Below are 17,285 nucleotides of genomic sequence, written 5' to 3' on the forward strand. Positions count from 1 at the left end.
AGATGCGACTTGAGTGGGGGCGCCAGCCGCACGACTGCTTCTCGTATCTCTTTCTAACTTATAGCAATACTCTCTAGCATGTCCTTTTCTGTTACAATAAGTACATTTTACTTTCTTCTTCTCGATATCAGCTTTCTGTCTAGCCACAGAGACAGATTCAGGATTGTGAGTTTTCCTGGTAAAGGTACGAGAAGATACAGTAGCAGGTACATCAGGCCGGCAATCAGCAGCTGATTTAGGATGCCAACTTCTAGGACAATTTTTAGTTACCTTGTTTCTCTGTGTTTTAGTACATACAAGTTTGTGAGAAATCTCGTAATTGTCTGCTAATGCTGCAGTTTCCAGAATATCCGAGGTAGTATGATCGATCAGATATTCTTGTATGTCAGCAGACATACAGTTGTTAAACTCTTCGTGTAGTAACAACTGAACAAGGCTGTTGTAGTTGTTACACTTGGCAGATCTACACCATCTCTCAAATGCAACTTTTTTCTCACGAGCAAACTCTACACAAGTTTGATCTTGTCGTCGTTGTATCATACAAAATGCGCTTTGATAACTTACAGGTAACAAGTTGTATGTCTCTAGAATAGTTCGTTTGACAGCGTTATAACTAATGTACTTGGCAAATGGTAAAGCAGCAGTACAAGTTTGAGCTCTTCCTGTCAAAGCTGTGTGCAACAAAGTAGCCCAGTGCTTACATGGCCAGTTCATAGCACGTGCCTGGTTCTCAAACGCATCAAAATAGGTGTCTAAGTCACTCTCAAAAAACTTAGGAACCATGGATGCGGCTTTCTGCACATTAAATGTGTCCTGTGATCTATCAGTCTGTTGTCTTCCCAGACGAACATTTTCTCTCTGGAAATCTTCTTCGTTCAATTTCCTCTGTGCCTCTTATTTGTGCAGTCTGCAACATAATGAGGCGTTCAAACCTCTCAAACTGTTCCTGAGAGATAGGACCAGTGGGTAATGGAGGAGTAAGGAATCTAACGTGGTCTGGACGGTCCTTAGGTTGGACACCTCGTCCAGGCGTCTCAAGAGAGTCTAGATCTGGTCTAGGATAAGTAGATACAGGTGTAGCATACACGGTACTAGTATGAGGCTGCGTCAAACTAACAGTTAGGAGGGAAGGCGTGAGCGAGAGCTGAGCTACACTAGGCTCAGACACTAGGCTCACTTCTGCCTTAGTTGCTCTTTCTTCTTAGTAATCAAATAGTCATACTTCCTAATTGTGACACTAGGCTTTCTGAATCTGAATCATAATCAGACAACTCTGCAAGAGCAGGAAACAATGTATCTTTAATTAACGCTCTGACAGTTTCTGCGGTGTAATTCCTGTTATACGCCACACCGAGATATTTGGCTACTTGCCAACAAGTCTGAAGTTTTAATGTACTCAACTTAGACAAAGTCAGGGTATCAATTAACTGTTTCACTTTGGCATACATCACGAAAATAAATGTACTACGAGAGAGTGATTATGGGAAACTATAATCCTAATAGGAATTTTAGTGTTGGTTGTCATAGAGCTAGAGCTCATTAAAAGTATTTCCATCTCTTTGGATCAAGAGACTCAGTCAAGTACATACATCCACCTAGTATGTTGTACAAGACTAAACTCAAAGTCTTCAGATTAGGAAAGTACTCAAAGTGTTTGATCATAGAGTTACTAGTATGTCAAACTGGACAATTTCTGCAACACCTTGGATCAAGAGCATCCCGGACAGGCCCCCCATTTGTTACAAAAAACGCGATTCTAAAAGCTTAGAGATCTCCAGTGAATACTAGAAAGAACTGCCCTTCTAGCATCCAGCCTGTTACTGGGTTTTCGTAACAATTAGTCAGTATCCTTGTCCAATTATCCATTAGAATTCAGTATGATTCAATAGTGCTTCAGGATTACAACTGGTACGCTACTAACTAGAGAAAATAAAATTTAATAAATTTATTAAGTATTGTCTAGAGGTATATCATCAAATTAAATTAAATTAATCAATTCAAACAAAATAATAATCACTTCTCTCATGTACAGTATTATTGTGCTGAAAGCACATATCACATTTATAATTCTTAAGTACCGTCTGGTACATTAACATTTAATAAGATATTACAAATATGTACAAGTAAGTTTGTGTGTATGTGTGTAAGCGCTCTAAGTACAGTGGACCCCCGCATAACGATATTAATCCGTTCCTGAGAGCTCATTGTTATGTGAAATTATCGTTATGTGAATGAATTTTCCCCATAAGAAATAATGGAAATCAAATTAATCCATGCAAGACACCCCAAAGTATGAAAAAAAAAATTTTTACCACATGAAATATTAATTTTAATACACACAAACTGAAAAAGGCATGCACAGTTACATGACACTTACCTTTATTGAAGATCTGGTGATGATTGATGGGATGGGAGGAGGAGAGAGTCTTTGCATTTAGAAGGGGAATCCCCTTCCATTAAGACTTGAGGTGTCAAGTCCTTTTCTGGGGTTACTTCCCTTCTTCTTTTAATGCCACTAGGACCAGCTTCAGAGTCACTGGACTTCTGTCGCACAACATATCTGTCCATAGTGGCCTGTACCTCTCGTTCCTTTATGACTTTCCTAAAGTGTTTCACAACAGTGTCAGTGTAATAGTCACCAGCACGGCTTGCAATAGCTGTGTTAGGGTGATTGTCATCAAAAAAGGTTTGCACTTTAAGCCACATCCCACACATTTCCTTAATCTTTGAAGTAGGCAACTTCTTCAATTTCTCTCTCCCCTCCTCCAAAGCAGTTTCCTCAGGTCTGGCCTCTTGCTGTTGAAGTTGATCTAGCAGCTCATCAGTGGTTAGTTCTTCATTGTCCTTCTCCACCAACTCTTCCACATCATCCCCACTAACCTCCAACCCCAAGGACTTTCCCAATGCCACAATGGATTCCTCAACTGGCATAGGATTCCCAGGGTTAGCCTCAAACCCTTCAAAATCCCTTTGGTCTACACATTCTGGCCACAGTTTCTTCCAAGCAGAGTTCAAGGTCCTCTTAGTCACTCCCTCCCAAGCCTTACCTATAAGGTTTACACAATTGAGAATATTAAAGTGATCTCTCCAAAACTCTCTTAGTAGTCAATTGAGTTTCTGAGGTCACTACAAAGCACCTTTCAAACAGAGCTTTTGTGTACAGTTTTTTGAAGTTTGCAATAACCTGCTGGTCCATGGGCTGCAGGAGAGGAGTGGTATTAGGAGGCAAAAACTTCACCTTAATGAAGCTCATGTCCCCATAAAGTCGCTCTGCCACGTCTGTAGGATGACCATGGGCATTGTCTAACACCAGGAGGCACTTAAGGTCTAATTTCTTTTCAGTTAGGTAATCTTTCACATTGGGGGCAAATGCATGGTGTAACCAGTAATAGAAGAAGTCCCTAGTGACCCATGCCTTACTGTTTGCCCTCCACAGCACACACAAATTAGCCTTGAGGATATTCTTTTGCCTGAACGTTTTGGGAGTTTCTGAGTGATACACTAATAAAGGCTTCACTTTGCAATCACCACTAGCATTGGAACACATCAACAGAGTAAGCCTGTCTTTCATAGGCTTATGTCCTGGGAGTGCCTTTTCCTCCTGAGTAATGTACGTCTTGCTTGGCATTTTCTTCCAAAACAGGCCTGTTTCATCACAATTAAACACTTGTTCAGGTTTCAGTCCTTCACTGTCTATGTACTCCTTGAATTCATGCACATATTTTTCAGCTGCTTTGTGGTCCGAACTGGCAGCCTTACCATGCCTTATCACACTACGCTTCTTAAATCTCTCAAACCAACCTTTGCTGGCCTTAAATTCACTCACATCATCACTAGTTGCAGGCATTTTTTTAATTAAATCCTCATGCAACTTCCTAGCCTTTTCACTTATGATCACTTGAGAGATGCTATCTCCTGCTATCTGTTTTTCATTTATCCATACCAATAAGAGTCTCTCAACATCTTCCATCACTTGCGATCTCTGTTTCGAAAACACAGTTGAACCTTTGGCAAGAACAGCTTCCTTGATTGCCGTTTTGTTGGACACAATAGTAGCGATGGTTGATTAGGGTTTATTATACAACCTGGCCAGCTCGGAGACACGCACTCCACTTTCATACTTAGCAATGATCTCTTTCTTCATCTCTATAGTAATTCTCACCCTTATTGCTGTAGGGTTGGCACTAGAAGCTTTCTTGGGGCCCATGGTCACTTATTTTGCCGATAAAATCACCAAAAACACTGTAATAATACGAAATGTTCTGATTGTATGCTTGGATGTTACTGCGGAGGCTGGCTGGTAAACAATGCCACCGGCGGAACATGTGAGGCTGGCTCAGGCCGCACATTAGACGCGTCTCAGACGAATAGTGTTGAGCAGGTTTTTTAGCGGTATGCGAGGCAAAATCTTAGTGATAAAATGTATCGGTATGCGGATTTAACGTTATGTAATGCCAATGGTATGCGGGGGTCCACTGTAGTTCGCTATGTCTCACGACTCGACTAGACTTAAACAAGTGACTGACAAAGTCCTCAAATAAACTAACTTCTTAACCAACTGGCAATCAGAACAGTCTGCTTGAACAATAAAAAGAATGCTAAGCCCAATAGCAATATAACAAGCAACTGCGACACAGAATCAGGAACAAGGAGATTATATAATGACACTAAGTAGGGATCATCAGCAGATCCTCCACAAAAGTCGCAAAACTCCCATACTACTGAATCTAAGTTCAGCATAAGAAAATCCCCGACTGTGATAGTACACAGATACCAGTACAAGTTAGGTCAGAAGCTACAGCTCAGGACCTGAGTTGCTCAGAGTGTCTATGTGGCACACAACCTCAGTGCAACATCAAAAATCACTAAGTCTATACAATGTTCTGTGAGCAGTCTCTCCAGAACTAACAATAATAATGAGACAAGAGACGATCTTCCAACAAGGGCCAATAAGGGAGATTTAGGCACTTGTCATGAATACGTCCAACCACCAAGAGAGTCTAGACCAGACTGAATACTTCAGGCGAGGTGAGGACACCCCCCCCTCGATCACGTGATAGCTCTGTGGACAGCTGTCGCCCAGCAACAGAAGCCGGCAGAGTAACGAGCCACAAGCGATAATTACAGTAGTTAGACAATCAAGACTTGAACTTTGAGCACATAATATGTGTTACATCCTACCTAACAAAAGGAAACTAAGTCAAATAATAATATAAAGCAATATATTTACGATTTAGCTATTACTGCAAATATAAGCAATATAAAATTATATGAAAAGGTAATATACATGTAAGATATATATATATAATATACATTGTAACCCATTCAGGGGTTGCAACACTCAGTAACCTTATTCCTTTATAGTTTTTACAATCTCTTTTGTCCCCCTTCCCTTTATATAAAGGAACTATACATGCTCTCTGCCAATCCCTAGGTACCTTCCCCTCTTTCATACATTTATGAAACCAAAATACTATCTACTCCAACACCATATCCTCCCATGCTTTTAACATTTCTGTCATGATCGTGTCAGTTCCAGCTGCTTTACCCCTTTTCATTCTACGTAATGCCTCGCGTACCTCCACCACACTTACATTCTGCTCTTCTTCACTCTTAAAAGATGGTATACCTCCCTGGCCAGTGCATGAAATTACCGCCTCCCTTTCTTCCTCAACATTTAAAAGTTCCTCAAAATATTCTCGCCATCTACCTAATACCTCCCTCTCCCCATCTGCTAACTCCCCTACTCTGTTTTTAACTGACAAATCCATACTTTCCCTAGGCTTTCTTAACTTGTTTAACTCCAAAATTTTTTCTTATTTTCATTAAAATTTCTTGACAGTGCCTCTCCCACTCTTTCATCTGCTCTCCTTTTGCACTCTCTCACCACTCTTTTCACCTTTCTTTTACTCTCCATATACTCTGCTCTTCTTATAACACTTCTGCTTTGTAAAAACCTCTCGTAAGCTACCTTTTTCTCTTTTATCACACCCTTTACTTCTTCATTCCACCAATCACTCCTCTTTCCTCCTGCCCCCACCCTCCTTTAACCACAAACTTCTGCCCCACATTCTAATACTGCATTTTTAAAACTATTCCAACCCTCTTCAACCCCCCCACTACTCATCTTTGCACTAGCCCACCTTTCTGCCAATAGTCGCTTATATCTCGCCCGAACTTCCTCCTCCCTTAGTTTATACACTTTTATACACTTTATACTACTCTTACTTGTTGTTGCCACCTTCCTCTTTTCCCATCTACCTCTTACTCTAACTGTAGCTACAACTAAATAATGATCCGATATATCAGTTGCCCCTCTATAAACATGTACATCCTGGAGCCTACCCATCAACCTTTTATCCACCAATACATAATCTAACAAACTACTTTCATTACGTGCTACATCATACCTTGTATATTTATTTATCCTCTTTTTCATAAAATATGTATTACTTATTACCAAATTTCTTTCTACACATATCTACACGTATTTATACAGCATAAACAGTCAAAGGGTTAACCCTTAAACGGTCCAAACGTATATATACGTTTTCTTTATCATTCATTCAGCATTGCCACGATAAGCCTGAGTCACCTAGACATGAGAGAATGGGTGTGCGCACTCACTGTGCGCCATATTAAAATAATTGGGGACGCCTGGGTACCATATGCTCTTTTTTCCTATTAAAAAAAAACATTTTTTCCTCTCAAAAAATTTGGGGCGCTACGCACGTGGACGTATATATACGTTTGGACCGTTTAAGGGTTAAAGGAATCTATCCCCTGTTCTTTAACCCTTTGACTGTTTCGGTTGTATATGTACATCTTACGAGCCAGTGCTTCGGACGTATGTATACTCAATAATTCTAGCGGCTTCAAATCAAGCAGGAGAAAGCAGGTAGGCCTACATGTGAGAGAATGGGTCTGTGTGGTCAGTGTGCACTGTATAAAAAAGTCCTGCAGCGCACAGTGCATGAGAAAAAAAAACTCCGATCATGTTTTTTTATTAAAACGCCGACTTTGAGATGTATTTTCGTATAGTATTTATGGTTGTATTCTCATTTTCTTGGTCTCATTTGATAGAATGGAAAACATGTTACAGAAGTAGAGATGATTTTGATTAGTTTCACGATGAAAACTACCTTGAAATTGAGCTCAAAGTAGCAGAAATATTAGATTTTTACCAATGTTCAAGAGTAAGCAAATTACACCTCATGTCCAATACACGTCAGTTGGGGAGTCTAATATTCTTTCACTAGTGCACTGATATTATTTATATCATTTTTACAATAATGCAGTAGTCTGCATAACAGTAAATCTTCTATTTTTTGTGTGAATAAAAAATCAAAATAGAAAGGAAGAGTAATATAAGACGGACCTGGAGACGTGACTAATGAACAGAGGATATGTTATTTTAGTGCCAAGAATGTCTGCATTGTTTATTCTGGACCCTGTTTTGAAATTGGCATCTTTTTTAATTTGCATGAAACTGGCCAAATTGCCAATTTCTGACCACTTTATTGGGTAGTTGAAATTGGTAAATGGGTGGTTCTTGATAGAAAAAATGGAGCTTTAAAGAAATAGCTATGTGTTTGGTCGACTGGAATAATGGAGCTCGCCAAAAAATAGGGCTCAAAGTGGGCAATATCGCCGATGCGTATATATCGCCGATATATATCGCCGATGCTTATATATCGCCGAGATTGCTAACTTTGCCGGAGTGTAATTCCATAAGTTTTTGATCAAATTTCGTACTTTTGGTGCCATTACCATTGGGAAAAGATTCTCTATCATTTCATAAGATTTTTTTTTTTTCCAAAAATTTTTCGACATAGAATGACAGTTTCAGAAAGGGGTTTGCGACAGTCAAAGGGGTAACCACCCCCCATGCCTCTCTCGAGTATAACACTTGTCCTTCATTTTGAATGTCATCACAAAAAAATCAAAGTTTTACCCTATTTCTCAGATTAATAAAATGTAACTAAGAAAAACTGGTCCTGGTTTAGGCTGTCTCAATAATTGGAGCAGACCTAGTAAAAACTCATAAAACAGACTGGGTGGGTGGAGGGGGGTGTAGGAGGAGACCCTACATATCAAATATTTTTGCCACTCTGAGGCCTATTTCAAGCTACATGTGGTCTGAAACTAACCAAAAGTAATCTCTTTTACTAGTATATCTTATTTCCTATCAGTTGATGCCAAGAGGCAGCCTGGCATTTTAAACCAAATGCCAGGTCAAGAGGTTTGCTTTTTCCCCATCATGCACTGCATTGGGTCTAATATTTTTATACTGTGCACACCCACTGCACTGGCCCATACTCATGTCTAGGTCAAAATTTACTGCTCACCAGTAATGTGTAGGTTATAATTTATAATAACCACCCAGGGAGGTACTAATGTCCTGCAATTGTTTTAGATGATGGTAGGATTGCTTGTGTCTTTTTTTCTGTCTCATAAACACACGGGATAACATATCTTGCTACTTCTTCTTACACTTAGGTCTCACCACACATGCATGTACTTTCTTCTTTCTTTCAACACACCGGCCGTGTCCCACTGAGGCGGGGTGGCCCAAAAGGAAAAATGAAAGTTTCTCCTTTTACATTTAGTAATATATACAGGAGAAGGGGTTACTAGCCCCTTGCTCCCAGCATTTTAGTTGCCTCTTACAACACACATGGCTTACGGAGGAAGAATTCTGTTCTACTTCCCCTTCTCCCGTATATATTACCAAATTTAAAAGAAGAAACTCTTGTTTTTTCTTTTGGGCCACTCTGCTTCGGTGAGATGCAGGCGATTTGTTGAAAGATGATTTATTTGTGTATTGCACACAGGCATTAAAGTCATCCTGTCTGCAGGAGTTTGTGTTCCTGAGGTGTGATAATAATCTAGCAGTTTATCCTATACTTATTGTTGCATTCACCACATTGAATTATGTATACTTCTGCTCTGGTGAAAGGCTCTTTCTTACATATCTGCACAAGTCTTTGATCAAAGACTAATTATCTTTGTATTTTATGTATCAACAGATTTCAGAAGAAATCCATGAACAGCGCAGGTGCCATTTACCTAGAGAACCAGGTGTGGGTGCTGAGCTCACTCCACCTGAAGCTGTTGATGCTCTCGTTAATGACCAGGGTGCAAAACCATTTTCCCCACTTGAAGAAATGACTTCTAAGGAGGAGGAGGTATGTATGTGTTATACTTACTACTGTAGGTTTTGAAACAAAGATTAAAGATTCTTTATTTCAGCATGATTCAATGTTTGTACAAGGGTGAATGACATTTAGGTGGGCATTCAGAAAGCCCCTTAACCCTTTCAGGGTTTGATCCTCTGATATGACAATTGCTCTCAGGGTCTAAGAATTTAACCCTTTCAGAGTTTCCGACATACTAGTAGGTAGTAGGTTGGTAGACAGCAACCACCCAGGGAAGTACTACCGTCCTGCCAGATGACTGTGAAACAAAAACCTGTAACTGTTTTGCATGATGGTAGGATTGCTGGTTTCTTTTTCTGTCTCATAAACACGCTAAGATAACAGGGATATCTTGCTACTCCTACTTACACTTTGGTCACACTTCACAGACACGCACATGCATATATATATATACATACATCTAGGTTTTTCTCCTTTTTCTAAATAGCTCTTGTTCTTTTTTATTTCTTCTATTGTCCATGGGGAAGTGGAAAAGAATCTTTCCTCCGTAAGCCATGCGTGTCGTATGAGGCGACTAAAATGCCGGGAGCAATGGGCTAGTAACCCCTTCTCCTGTATACAATTACTAAAAAAGAGAAGAAGAAAAACTTTATAAAACTGGGTTGCTTAAATGTGCGTGGATGTAGTGCGGATGACAAGAAACAGATGATTGCTGATGTTATGAATGAAAAGAAGTTGGATGTCCTGGCCCTAAGCGAAACAAAGCTGAAGGGGGTAGGAGAGTTTCAGTGGGGGGAAATAAATGGGATTAAATCTGGAGTATCTGAGAGAGTTAGAGCAAAGGAAGGGGTAGCAGTAATGTTAAATGATCAGTTATGGAAGGAGAAAAGAGAATATGAATGTGTAAATTCAAGAATTATGTGGATTAAAGTAAAGGTTGGATGCGAGAAGTGGGTCATAATAAGCGTGTATGCACCTGGAGAAGAGAGGAATGCAGAGGAGAGAGAGAGATTTTGGGAGATGTTAAGTGAATGTATAGGAGCCTTTGAACCAAGTGAGAGAGTAATTGTGGTAGGGGACTTGAATGCTAAAGTAGGAGAAACTTTTAGAGAGGGTGTGGTAGGTAAGTTTGGGGTGCCAGGTGTAAATGATAATGGGAGCCCTTTGATTGAACTTTGTATAGAAAGGGGTTTAGTTATAGGTAATACATATTTTAAGAAAAAGAGGATAAATAAGTATACACGATATGATGTAGGGCGAAATGACAGTAGTTTGTTGGATTATGTATTGGTAGATAAAAGACTGTTGAGTAGACTTCAGGATGTACATGTTTATAGAGGGGCCACAGATATATCAGATCACTTTCTAGTTGTAGCTACACTGAGAGTAAAAGGTAGATGGGATACAAGGAGAATAGAAGCATCAGGGAAGAGAGAGGTGAAGGTTTATAAACTAAAAGAGGAGGCAGTTAGGGTAAGATATAAACAGCTATTGGAGGATAGATGGGCTAATGAGAGCATAGGCAATGGGGTCGAAGAGGTATGGGGTAGGTTTAAAAATGTAGTGTTAGAGTGTTCAGCAGAAGTTTGTGGTTACAGGAAAGTGGGTGCAGGAGGGAAGAGGAGCGATTGGTGGAATGATGATGTAAAGAGAGTAGTAAGGGAGAAAAAGTTAGCATATGAGAAGTTTTTACAAAGTAGAAGTGATGCAAGGAGGGAAGAGTATATGGAGAAAAAGAGAGAGGTTAAGAGAGTGGTGAAGCAATGTAAAAAGAGAGCAAATGAGAGAGTGGGTGAGATGTTATCAACAAATTTTGTTGAAAATAAGAAAAAGTTTTGGAGTGAGATTAACAAGTTAAGAAAGCCTAGAGAACAAATTGATTTGTCAGTTAAAAATAGGAGAGGAGAGTTATTAAATGGAGAGTTAGAGGTATTGGGAAGATGGAAGGAATATTTTGAGGAATTGTTAAATGTTGATGAAGATAGGGAAGCTGTGATTTCGTGTATAGGGCAAGGAGGAATAACATCTTGTAGGAGTGAGGAAGAGCCAGTTGTGAGTGTGGGGGAAGTTCGTGAGGCAGTAGGTGAAATGAAAGGGGGTAAGGCAGCCGGGATTGATGGGATAAAGATAGAAATGTTAAAAGCAGGTGGGGATATAGTTTTGGAGTGGTTGGTGCAATTATTTAATAAATGTATGGAAGAGGGTAAGGTACCTAGGGATTGGCAGAGAGCATGCATAGTTCCTTTGTATAAAGGCAAAGGGGATAAAAGAGAGTGCAAAAATTATAGGGGGATAAGTCTGTTGAGTGTACCTGGTAAAGTGTATGGTAGAGTTATAATTGAAAGAATTAAGAGTAAGACGGAGAATAGGATAGCAGATGAGCAAGGAGGCTTTAGGAAAGGTAGGGGGTGTGTGGACCAGGTGTTTACAGTGAAACATATAAGTGAACAGTATTTAGATAAGGCTAAAGAGGTCTTTGTGGCATTTATGGATTTGGAAAAGGCGTATGACAGGGTGGATAGGGGGGCAATGTGGCAGATGTTGCAAGTGTATGGTGTAGGAGGTAGGTTACTGAAAGCAGTGAAGAGTTTTTACGAGGATAGTGAGGCTCAAGTTAGAGTATGTAGGAAAGAGGGAAATTTTTTCCCAGTAAAAGTAGGCCTTAGACAAGGATGTGTGATGTCACCGTGGTTGTTTAATATATTTATAGATGGGGTTGTAAGAGAAGTAAATGCGAGGGTCTTGGCAAGAGGCGTGGAGTTAAAAGATAAAGAATCACACACAAAGTGGGAGTTGTCACAGCTGCTCTTTGCTGATGACACTGTGCTCTTGGGAGATTCTGAAGAGAAGTTGCAGAGATTGGTGGATGAATTTGGTAGGGTGTGCAAAAGAAGAAAATTAAAGGTGAATACAGGAAAGAGTAAGGTTATGAGGATAACAAAAAGATTAGGTGATGAAAGATTGAATATCAGATTGGAGGGAGAGAGTATGGAGGAGGTGAACGTATTCAGATATTTGGGAGTGGACGTGTCAGCGGATGGGTCTATGAAAGATGAGGTGAATCATAGAATTGATGAGGGAAAAAGAGTGAGTGGTGCACTTAGGAGTCTGTGGAGACAAAGAACTTTGTCCTTGGAGGCAAAGAGGGGAATGTATGAGAGTATAGTTTTACCAACGCTCTTATATGGGTGTGAAGCGTGGGTGATGAATGTTGCAGCGAGGAGAAGGCTGGAGGCAGTGGAGATGTCATGTCTGAGGGCAATGTGTGGTGTGAATATAATGCAGAGAATTCGTAGTTTGGAAGTTAGGAGGAGGTGCGGGATTACCAAAACTGTTGTCCAGAGGGCTGAGGAAGGGTTGTTGAGGTGGTTCGGACATGTAGAGAGAATGGAGCGAAACAGAATGACTTCAAGAGTGTATCAGTCTGTAGTGGAAGGAAGGCGGGGTAGGGGTCGGCCTAGGAAGGGTTGGAGGGAGGGGGTAAAGGAGGTTTTGTGTGCGAGGGGCTTGGACTTCCAGCAGGCATGCGTGAGCGTGTTTGATAGGAGTGAATGGAGACAAATGGTTTTTAATACTTGACGTGCTGTTGGAGTGTGAGCAAAGTAACATTTATGAAGGGATTCAGGGAAACCGGCAGGCCGGACTTGAGTTCTGGAGATGGGAAGTACAGTGCCTGCACTCTGAAGGAGGGGTGTTAATGTTGCAGTTTTAAAAACTGTAGTGTAAAGCACCCTTCTGGCAAGACAGTGATGGAGTGAATGATGGTGAAAGTTTTTCTTTTTCGGGCCACCCTGCCTTGGTGGGAATCGGCCGGTGTGATAATAAAAAAAAAAAAAAAATAATAGTACGTCTTACGCACTAGGGTTATTGACATACTGGTACGCGTAAATTCTAGCACCTTCAAATCTAGCAAGAGAAAGCTGGTAGGTCTACATATGAGAGAATGGGTCTATGTGGTCAGTGTGCACAGTATAAAAAAACACAATGCGTAATGAGAAAAAAAAAACTTTGACAGTGTTTTTGGTTTAAAACAGCGACTTTGCACTGTATTTTTGTATGGTATTTATGGTTGTATCCTAGTTTTCCTGGTCTCATTTTATAGAATGGAAGACATATTACAGAAATTGAGATGATTTTGATTGGTTTCACAATGAAAAGTACCTTGAAATTGAGCTCAAATTAGCAGAAATGTTCGATTTTTGCCAAAATTCAAAAGTAAACAAATCATGCCACGTGTCCAATACACATCAACTGGCGAGTCTAATATTCTTTCACAAGTGTGCTGATATTATTTATACCATTTCTACACTAATGCAGTAGTCTGTATAACAGTAAATCTTCTATTTTTTGTGAGAATAAATATTCAAAGTGGAAAGCAAAAGAAATGTAAGAGGGGCCTGGGGATGTGACTGATGAACAGAGGAAATGTTATTTTAGTGCCAGGAATGTCTGTCTTGTTTATTCTGGACCCTATTTGGAAATTGGCATCTTTTGAAATTTGTGTGAAATTAGCAAAAATTGCCAATTTCTGACCACTTTACTGGATAGTTGAAATTGGTAAATGGGTGGTTTCTTGTACTCATTCGATAGAAAAAATGGAGTTCTAGGAAATAGTTATGATTTTTGTTGACTAGTACAATGGAATTGGCTGAAAATAGGGCTCAAAGTGGGTGAAATCGCCGATGCGTAAACATCGTCGAGACCGCTAACTTTGTGAGAGCATAATTCCATAAGTTTTCTATCACATTTCATACTTTTGGTGTCATTATGATCGGGAAAAGATTCTCTATCATTTCATAAGAAAAAATTATTTTTTTTTCTCCGAAAAATTTTCGACCCTGAGAACAAGTTTAGGAGAGGGCCTCTCAACCCTGACAGGGTTAAAAAAAGAAAGTCTTGCAGAATTAGAGTATATTCCCATCAGTACTTAATGAGATATAGAGGCATGAAGTTAACGTCAGATGACCTGTGCACTCTCTATTAGTTTTTTTAATTTTCATGTTTTTCTTCTTTACTTTTCTAATATTTTATTTATTCCATTGACCTGTGTGGCCTGTAAGACTAATATAATACACAGTGTGTGTATATCACTCATTGTATGCAACACAATAACTGCACTAATATTGTCATCATTACTTTGTTTACAAAATTATATTGTTTACTAATTTTCTATCATATATGTACATATATACCCTCACTGGACATGTTCTGGAACTGTTGCAGTTTGTGGAACTCTTTGAAACATGGTGTCATGCATGGTGGTGTTTTATACTCTTCGCACATGAAATGAGTGTCTGTGTTTTTTGGGCGTTTGGTTGTATGTGCACATTCAAAACATCTCTTCTGAGCCCATTTCTTCTTAGTGGGAGGAAGTGTTGCTAAGTAGTGATCACCATGCCTCACACAAGAGGGTATTTCATATACAGGAAGGCCCCGCTTTACGGCGTTTCACTTTACGGCGTTCCGCTAATACGGACATTTCAAATTATGACCAAAACTCACTATACGGCTCCCCCCACCTGACTTTCTAATACGGTCACCGTGCCCCACCCTGTTTGTTTACATTCTCCATGAGCTCAGTAAGCACTAAGTCTCTCCATTTTGTCTGGAAACTCCAAAATTTCAAATGTTTTTAAAAGTTATTTCATATTTTATATATACTCTGATAATTATACTTATGTATACCTGTACCTAAATAAACTTACATACATCGAGTCATTTAAATGTCGTATATTACGTTAATATACACATTTTGATTAATCCATCCATGATATTTTTTTCAAAATTATATAATAAACACGATGCATAACATATAAATAAGATAAATACACCCCACAGTAGAATAAATAAACAAATGTGAGATGTGAGCAGACGACTTGCACAAGTGGTGATAATAACAATACTCGCCGAGTCTCATTAAATGTCGTATATTACGGTAATATACACATTTTCATTAATCCATCCATGATATTTTTTTCAAAATTATATAATAAACACGATGCATAACATATAAATAAGATAAATACACCCCACAGTAGAATAAATAAACATAAATGTGAGATGTGGTAGCAGACGACTTGCACAAGTGGTGATAATAACAATACTCACCGAGTCTCATTAAATGTCGTATATTGCGGTAATATACACATTTTCATTAATCCAGCCATGATATTTTTTTTCAAAATTATATAATAAACACGATACATAACATAAAAAGATGATAAATACACCCCACAATAGAATAAATAAACATAAATATAAGATGTGGGAGCCTGGTTTGTTTACATAACTCTGCGCCTGTTACCTCTCATGTACTCATTCTTTCTCTCTCTCATTTATTCGTTTTATCTCATTTACTTACTCCTGACCCTACATTAAGACTACAAATATTTTAAGGTAAGTAATGAGTGAACTGTATATACATTTTATCGCTCTGGGATGCTTAAATATCATAGAATAGTATGTGTGGGTGGGGTGGCCTGGTGAGGTAGCCTGGCTATTACAATACATACCACACTTGATTTCTTACAATAAATACTACTTGTCTCACCCTAGATTAAGACTATAAATATTTTAAGGTAAGTAATGAGTGCACTATGTGTGTATTGTACCTTTTTATTGTTTTTTGATGCCTGGTTCTATTGCTAACTTAATATATGTTAGTGTAAACTTGTTATCTAGTGTTTGTATGCATTTATAAGTGGAAAAAAAGGGTGTTCCACTTTACGGCGATTTCCGCTTTACGGCGGTAGCCTGGAACCTAACCTGCCGTATAAGTGGGGCCCTCCTGTACATATTATAAGTGGAATAAGAATCTTTCCTCCGTAAGCCATGCGTGTTGTAAAAGTCAACTAAAATGCCGGGAACAATGGGCTAGTAACCCCTTTTCCTGTAAAGATTACTAAAAAGAATAAGAAGAAGAAAATTGTCAAAGTGGGAAGTCTGAATGTGCGTGGATGTTGTGCAGATGATAAGAAAGAGATGATTGTGGATGTTATGAATGAGAAGAAGCTGGATGTCCTGGCTTTAAGTGAAACAAAGCTGAAGGGGGTGGGAGAGTTTCAGTGGAGAGGAATAAATGGGATTAGGTCAGGGGTTTCAAATAGAGTTAGAGCTAAAGAAGGAGTAGCAATAATGTTGAAGGATAAGCTATGGCAGGAAAAGAGGGACTATAAATGTATTAATTCAAGGATTATGTGGAGTAAAATAAAGATTGGATGTGAAAAGTGGGTTATAATAAGCGTGTATGCACCTGGAGAAGAGAGAAGTGTAGAGGAGAGAGAGAGATTTTGGGAAATGTTGAGTGAATGCGTGGGGAGTTTTGAATCAAGTGTGAGAGTAATGGTGGTTGGGGATTTCAATGCTAAAGTGGGTAAAAATGTTATGGAAGGAGTAGTAGGTAAATTTGGGGTGCCAGGGGTAAATGTAAATGGGGAGCCTTTAATTGAGCTATGTGTAGAAAGAAATTTGGTAATAAGTAATACATATTTTATGAAAAGGAGGATAAATAAATATACAAGGTATGATGTAGCACGTAATGAAAGTAGTTTATTAGATTATGTATTGGTGGATAAAAGGTTGATGGGTAGGCTCCAGGATGTACATGTTTATAGAGGGGCAACTGATATATCGGATCATTATTTAGTTGTAGCTACAGTTAGAGTAAGAGGTAGATGGGAAAAGAGGAAGGTGGCAACAACAAGTAAGAGGGAGGTGAAAGTGTATAAACTAAGGGAGGAGGAAGTTCGGGTGAGATATAAGCGACTATTGGCAGAAAGGTGGGCTAGTGCAAAGATGAGTAGTGGGGGGGTTGAAGAGGGTTGGAATAGTTTTAAAAATGCAGTATTAGAATGTGGGGCAGAAGTTTGTGGTTATAGGAGGGTGGGGGCAGGAGGAAAGAGGAGTGATTGGTGGAATGATGAAGTAAAGGGTGTGATAAAAGAGAAAAAGGTAGCTTATGAGAGGTTTTTACAAAGCAGAAGTGTTATAAGAAGAGCAGAGTATATGGAGAGTAAAAGAAAGGTAAAGAGAGTGGTGAGAGAGTGCAAAAGGAGAGCAGATGATAGAGTGGGAGAGGCACTGTCAAGAAATTTTAATGAAAATAAGAAAAAATTTTGGAGTGAGTTA

General features: G+C 39.2%; 1 protein-coding gene across 4 annotated transcripts in view; it reads left to right on the plus strand.

The window, feature by feature from the left end:
• LOC128691040 (SH3 domain-binding protein 5 homolog) overlaps positions 1–17,285 on the plus strand; it is a 132,161-nt gene that overhangs the window by 91,715 nt on the left and 23,161 nt on the right. For all 4 annotated transcript variants that reach the window (XM_070089230.1, XM_070089229.1, XM_070089227.1 and 1 more), the window contains one exon: positions 9,030–9,188. In XM_070089230.1, the coding sequence (XP_069945331.1) occupies positions 9,030–9,188 (159 nt within the window). The remainder of the gene's footprint in view (positions 1–9,029; positions 9,189–17,285) is intronic.

This window comes from Cherax quadricarinatus, chromosome 27 (genome assembly GCF_038502225.1).
Source record: "Cherax quadricarinatus isolate ZL_2023a chromosome 27, ASM3850222v1, whole genome shotgun sequence".
Classification (NCBI taxonomy): domain Eukaryota; kingdom Metazoa; phylum Arthropoda; class Malacostraca; order Decapoda; family Parastacidae; genus Cherax; species Cherax quadricarinatus.